This window comes from Hippichthys cyanospilos, chromosome 15 (assembly GCF_059441005.1).
Source record: "Hippichthys cyanospilos isolate Australia breed blue-spotted pipefish chromosome 15, RoL_Hcya_1.0, whole genome shotgun sequence".
Taxonomy (NCBI): domain Eukaryota; kingdom Metazoa; phylum Chordata; class Actinopteri; order Syngnathiformes; family Syngnathidae; genus Hippichthys; species Hippichthys cyanospilos.
In genome coordinates this window covers 2,177,501-2,184,947 of record NC_142383.1, presented here as the reverse complement: position 1 = coordinate 2,184,947, position 7,447 = coordinate 2,177,501, and the positions used below count along the sequence as shown (strand labels likewise).

Sequence of the window (7,447 nt, the reverse complement as noted above, 5' to 3'; positions counted from 1 at the left end):
CTGGATAGGGATTGGTGACCCCTGCCCTAGGAGCTAAATTGTTTGGGTATTTATGCCCTTGGCAGGGACACCCATGGAATGCAGGTCCTAGGTGAGGTTGAGGGACCAGGCAAAACTCTGCTCACAGATTCCCTATGATGAATAAAAAATATGTATATACTCCAGTTTCCCTTACCCAGACGTGATTAACCAGGATTCCCCTCTGGAGTTTCGCTTAGAGGTGGGGCCCGGCTGGAAAGGTAAAAGCTTGAAAAGGTAGCATAGGTCTCCCTCCCGCCTGTGACAGGGGTCATATGGATTGGCTGCTGATGGAATAATTGTATAAATGTTATCCCCTATTTGTTACATGCAATAAGCATATGAGAATGGTAGATTAGTATGGATGAATGTTTCCTGTTCCTGTTGGTTGTGAAGACAAGGAATGGACGCGTCGCGAGCAGGTGCAAGAGAGAAGTCCGTGACCCGACCTACGGGGGTTTCGTCAACCGACCGGTTATGATTGATGTTCCTGAGGAAGAAGACACCAGCATGGACAACAAATTGCATTCCTGACGATCATAAACAAATTTATACGTTAACAAATGTCTCCCCCAAACCTTCAAGACCGCAATGACCTATGTACCTAGGGCCAACCCAAATGACTAAAAGACAGAATTTGTTGACTTATTAAGTCATACTGTTAATGTTAAAAGTCCAGTCCTTGAAGGCCTGTATCCTTCATGTTTCAGTGCTTTCCTCCCAAACATACCTAGTTTAAAGGAGTAGGAACATTTCCAGGCCCCTGCAGAGCTTCCTGATGAGCTAATCATTTTAATCAGGTGTTCTGTGGACAGGAACCTGGAAAACACAAAGGACTCCGTCCCTGGAGGCTTGAGCTGATTTAAGGTATCCCAGAAAAATTGAGATGCGGAAGAAGGTCTTCTCTTAACGGAATGGTTCTTACTCTTATGCTGCATTGGCCGCTCACCTACAGGAAGTGTGACTGCCTAACCCATTTGACTATCTGTGACTTTAAGCCTTAAGGTCAATAGTCAAATGGGTTAAGGCTTAAGGTTAGAGCTAACCTTAACCTCATTCTGAACATAGATGATCCTCTGTTTGAAGATAACCCGGCCTAAGTGCTCCAATCAATCATCACTCAACAGATAGTAATATCACAGTTCATTTAATGAAAGTCGATTACATTAGATGAGTGGTCACCAACATCGATCAAGGGCGCCTATCAAGCTTTTTCAATGTAACTCTCCTTCAATGCACCTGATTCAATTAATCAGGGTCATTAACAGCTTCTGCAGAGCTGATCATATGATCATGTGTGTTCTGGAAACATCCAAAACAAAGTGGATGAATTGGTGACCCATGCTAGATGTTATTTTCTGTACATGGAAAAGCAAAAACAAATGTCAACACAATGCATGTTTTAAATAAAGAAATGTGTCTATATTGTTATTTTGAACAATGAGCATTTCAACTCTGTGTTTTAGTGGTTCTCTTCGCATTTAACTTGTTTTTCTCAGTCAAAATGCAACTCACTGGCATTTTATAACCATAAAGGATCCAAACCGTGTCTACAAATGCAATGCTGCCACATGTTATCATACTAATATTCTGGACGAATAGAGTACGTAAGAGCAAGTTTAGTTGGGTGGCTCTCAGTGACACAAAGCAAGTCTGTCGTGCTGGTGTATCTGCAGTGGGAGCTGTGTGGGTGGTAGTTGGGTCCATCAGGCCTCAGAACTCAGGGTTGTTCGAGTTGGACTGGGAGGGAGCCGCGCTGCAGCACTGTGTTCGGTATGAAAACTGTAATCATACTGAAAAAGAAAGATTGTTTTATTATTCGTTATGATAATACAATTCAACAATATGAATAGTTTCTTGAAGTCCTTTTTACTTGGCCTTTGTATAAAACATTGGTGAGCAGAGGTCGGTCGACCCCCGTGGTAGCTAGTCTGTCCCATGAGGGAAATGGCTTTGGCTGTCATTTTCAAACAAACAACTAGAGTTGTGTTCAGAAAAAAAGCATTGTCTTTAAAAAGGTGATTCCTCAAATGAACTGTACTTTAATGAACACAAAAAAATAGGATACATTGCAAATTTTATTGTATACAGTAAAATAATATTTCACAGAAAGTCAAGAAATGTAATGATTAAAAAAAGCAGTGTTGACATTTTGGAAACTAAAAAAAAGGTACAATACAAACAAAGATATGATTGAAAGTTCTTTATTGAGCACCCTAAAGCAGGGGTTCTCAAACCTTTTAAAGTCAAGGACCCCTTTTAGGAAAGCAAATTTTCCAAGTACCCCCGTTGCAAATGTTTGCGAAAAAAAAACAAAAAAACAGATTTAAACCAACAATTTGACAATATTTGTTACTTTTCAGTTTAGAAAATTAAGAAGTTTAGAAAAAATAAATTGCAAATTGTATGCCTCCTTATAACAAATTACCGTATTTTTCTGACTGTAAGCCGTGACTTTTCCATCATGATTTATAAGGCCTGCGGCTTATAGTCCAGTGCAGTTTATCTTCTGTTTTTTCCCACCGGTCAAGCAAATGTGTGTTTAAGGAGTCAGTTTAGGAAACAATGATGAAATAGAACTGAAAAGATGTGAATCAATGGCTGTGCCCAAATGAATTTTAAAATGTATTATTAAAAGTATTAAAAAAAAAAAAAAAAAAAAACAGGTTCTAATTAATATCTTGTATAAAAGTTTGTGATGTGTAAATTTGATAAACGGGATACAGTATATATGATTGTATTTATAAATTTACATATTTATATTTATATATAAATTTATTTGCAGTGTGTGCAATGTTCGCTAAAATAATCAATTAAACAACGGGAGACAGAATGCTATCCAAGTATTGATTTCGAGTTTTAACTCTGCAATATTCCGTTGGTAATATCCATCCATTTTCTATAAAAATAATGTTGGGACTAAATATGCAGGCATGTTCAATCTGTTAAAGAGAGGGTGTTGCAATTGGTAGAAAAAAATATATATGAAGAAAATTTACGTTTCATATTACCACCATATACCTGCGGCTTATAGTCCCGTGGGGCTTATCCGTGGGAAAAGATGTTTTTTTGCTCAATTTTTGCTCCTGCGGGTTATATACCGGTGCCCCTTATAGTCCGGAAAATACGGTACATTGATTTCCCCCAAATCTTCCCAATTATTTAGTCAAAATCAACATTATAAAATAAAATGTCACTTTGGCTCTGCTGGCTTCATCGCCTTGTTAACAAGGACTGTAGACATAAAATGCATTTTAACATATTTCAAAATCTGTAGATTTTTAAAAATACAGTATATTAAAACTGGTTGAATTGACTGGTTGAGTTGATTAATTTATTCAAGAGTTATGACTACTTTCACAATTCAATATTAAATAAAGGAATATGAACATTTTTTTCATAACCCAAATTATTTCAAGGACTCCCCTGCAGTCAGGCCCCACTTTGAAAAACACTGCTAGTGGATGCCTTTGAATTACACGTATATGCAGTTGATACTCACTTCTTTCTCAATGTCAGCCAATGTTTTGATCGTAATGCCAATGAGATCCATGTGCTGCAACTAAACAGGAAGACAATGGTTACTGAACAGTCAGACAAGTCATCGAGTCTTGGGAGCCAGCTCTACAAATAAGCAAATGTATTGCTCTAACACTTGACCACCAGAACTACTAGCCTATTCATATCACATTCTGTGATTCCACTACGCTATAGCAGTAGTCATGAACAGTGTTGGGCAAGTTACTTCAAAACTGTAATGCATTATTTATTACTCATTACTGTCATTTCAAAGTAATTAGCTACATTCCAATATTATTGTATTTGAAATGTAATGCATTACACCACTATTACTTTTATATTACTTTCACCACCATAACTGGTGAAATGTAATGCATTACACTACTATTACTTTTATATTACTCTCACCACCATAACTGGAAATATGGATTTGCCAAATGTGGCTCATTACGCTCATTATACATCCAGTGAAGCCTAAAAGCCTGAAAGCCTAAAACAAGTACAAATTCCTTTAATGTATTGTATTGTAAACCTTTAAAGTTACTTTTTTTTTTTTTAGGTATTTTAATTCCTTTATTACTTAGCTTCACAGCATAGTGATGCATTTTTTATGTTGTAGGCAATGCCTTTCACAATTTCAGTGTTAGTATTCAAATTCAAGTTCAGTCGGCGAGATTAGGATGTTTCAAAATTAGATGGTTTTGGTGGGGCTAATGTCAGCAGCTAGGTTACATCATTATTGTATTTGACGTACTGTTTAACGTGAGTTTTTGTATGCTTCATGTTGATATATATTGACTAGAACTATTTAGGGTTTGGAAATGCTGGTGAATCTACTGTGGAAAACGGCAGCATATCTCCTAACCTCTAGAGGTGGAAGTGGCATCCCTCAGCGAGAGAGCGCTGGTCCTATTACTGGTCCTATTTGGACCAAATACTGGTCCTATTTGGCCTCAGTGAACAGCTCTTTAGGTGTCGCGCACAAAGTGCACCTAACGATTATATTCTTCTTGTCTTTATCTCTGACGAACTGACAGTAAATGGGCGTTTGTCCATCTTGTATACGTATTGTCTATATTCAACCTGTCAACTGCTGCTGCCACGTTCATGTCTGCTGTAGTAGATACAACAGCTAGTAAACATTTTGCCCCGGACTTTTCTCGTCCGATTTTGCAGTGTTTTTTTTTTTTTTTCGAATTTGGGGGAAAAACCCCACCACTTCAAGGACAAAAATGCATTGTAATGCATTGCCTTACCCTCAATTCTAACAAGTACAATGTTCCTATTTTTGTGTGTGTAATATCTTACACTACCGCGTTACAGCAAAAAATGCATTACAGTAAATGCTGTAGATTACTTTTGTAATGCTTTACTCCCAAGACAGGTCAGGAATACACAAAACATCAGGAGTTGATTTGCGACAAATACACGGAAAATGCACTTCCTTTTAGAAAGAAAAGTTGTTGGGTAATTTTATGTAGCCTTATAATAATAAATAAATAAATTGTAGTTTCTCAAGTGTACATGCCCTCTTAAGACAGAGACATTGCTATGTTCAGAATCAAGCAATTACACTTAAAATCATGTTAAATGGGAGACTGTACTGGCTCAGACTTGAATTTGGATCTTGTTATATTTCGCTCCAACTTGTATAAGCCTCCAAATCCAGCTGATGAAAAATTAACCCAAGAAATAATGCTGCCACCACCATGAATCAATCTAAATTGTTCTTTGGGTAACACAGGAATTATGGATGATTTAAAAAAAATCCTAAAATATTTTCCCATATTAGAATGTCTTTTGGGAGATTTTATTATCTCCAATACAAACTGGTTGGGGGAATTATTAACAATTCCAATACTAATCAGTAAGAAAGTTAGGAAAAGCTTACTAGAACATCTGAAATGTATAGAGGGTTTATCCGAGGGACTGGAAACGTGTTGTGCAAGTGTGCGCTGAATCCCATTTAATAAGAATTTGGCATGTGAGTGGAAAGACAAAGTAGATGGACAGCACACCGGTGAATGTGGAGAACCCCTGTTGCCTTTGCTATATTTTTTGATTTGAACACTTGGTGCTATACTGACTGCGTCACTGCTTGTTCATTATTGCCAATCTTTCCTTAGTTTAACACATTCACACTCTTCCTTGCCGACAAGCAAATTGGCGTTGGATGTCCTCTACCCTGTAAATACTCAGTAGAGTCTGTTCCAGAGCACGCATCCAACTATCAGTTTTACCTCCTTCCATTATTTCAATATATCAAACTGGCCAACGTGAAAAAGAAGTGTAATGGCAGCTGCTAATACCTAAACAACACACCCATAAGTTCAACCAACCAATCAGCGTTAGCACAACACATCCCTCTCGATATACCTGGGTACGTAACTGGAGACCCTTAGAAGGTTCCCGAGAGACACTTAGGCCCAGTTTCCACCAAGAAGTCTACTCTCCTCGACAAATGCCCAGTTTCCACTGAGAAATATACTGTACTTGACAAAAGCTCAGTTTCCACTGCGAAATCTACTGTACTCTATTCGTGTGTAGCCCAGTTTCCACAGAGAAATCTACTGTACTCTATTTGTGTGTAGCCCGGTTTCCACAGAGAAATCTTCTCTACCATACTCTACTCGACCCCGGGTACAGTAGAGTCGAGCGGACTAAAGTAGGTTTCTCGGTGGAAACTGGGCCACAAGTAGAGTACAGTAGATTTCTCTGTGGAAACAGGGCTTTAGAGGAACCCTCCAGACCTGGAACGTTTTTTTGGTGTGAATGGAAGGGAGAACTCAAGCTACCAGTGTACAACCGAAGACTTCCTGCAGTTTGAAAGCGGCTGAGCTGCACCTACAAGGATCGCTTTGTTAGCCGCCCAGTCAATGACAAAACTTTTATCCTCAGGGAGTTCTTACTTTCCAATGACCTGGATTTCCTCTGACAAGGACTGGTGCTGGTGAACAGAGCACTTTATTTGTTTTGTTGATTCCTGGCTGTGCCTATTTTGACTCCTTGAAGACTTTGAGCCATAATGGAGGAAGGATAGACTATTTCAGAACATATTTTGTATGTTAATAGTATACAGTAATCCCACGTTTATCGCGGGGGTTACGTTTCAAAAATAACACGCGCAAAGTGAAATCAGTGAAGTAGTCAGTGTTATTATTTATCTATTTATTTTATTATTTTACAATGCAATACTGAGTTATAGAATAAAACCAAAAATCAAAACCAGTGTACAGCCCAAAATAACTAATTATTAAGTAATAAGTAAGTAATTAGTAATAAGTAATTAGTAAATATAGTTGGTTGGAAACATTGTCACTCGGGTATTTCACAGTCCCAACTGTGCCTTTTTCCTGACTCCGCACATTGTTATGGGTCGTTGTTGGCACTCTTTCTTTTTCTGAGCAAGAAGATATTTATAAACGGATATGCCCGGACATTGAATTAAAGTGAAGCCTCTTATATCATAACAATACGCTCGAAATTTCAATTTATTACAAAAGAAATCTAGGTAAAAATCAGATTTCCAAAGCTGCGCATTTCTCCGTTGCTGTCTGTGTGCCTACATAGTGTGTGCGTTTGCTCTCGGCACGCCTACGAGTCATGTGATCGGCTCCCAGAGACCAAGCTGTCAATCAATGTGCTTACTAGCACATTCGCACACGGCAGTTACAGGAGAGACACAGGAGAGACGAAAGCAAGCTTTTGGATCCTCTTGCCTTTTGTAATAAATTGACAAGTGAAACACCAATACAGTACAGCGTCAATATTTTATTTCTAGACAACAGTAAAGCCCCTGAGTATTAGAATTCAGAGCACAATGCAATGTAAAATATATCCACAATGTAAAAAATCCCTGACGCAGCGAAGCCGTGAAAGATGAACCGCGATACAGCGAGGGATTACTGTA

At 38.2% G+C, this 7,447-nt stretch overlaps 1 protein-coding gene across 2 annotated transcripts in view; it reads right to left on the bottom strand.

The window, feature by feature from the left end:
- Window positions 1-1,149: 1,149 nt before the first annotated feature.
- LOC148411336 (multivesicular body subunit 12B-like) overlaps window positions 1,150-7,447 on the bottom strand; it is a 26,078-nt gene continuing 19,780 nt past the window's right edge. For both annotated transcript variants that reach the window (XM_088435635.1, XM_088435634.1), the window contains 2 exons: window positions 3,521-3,580; window positions 1,150-1,811 (listed from right to left, as the gene is read on the bottom strand). In XM_088435635.1, coding sequence (XP_088291761.1) covers window positions 1,725-1,811; window positions 3,521-3,580 — 147 coding nt within the window. In that variant the 3' untranslated portion in view covers window positions 1,150-1,724. The remainder of the gene's footprint in view (window positions 1,812-3,520; window positions 3,581-7,447) is intronic.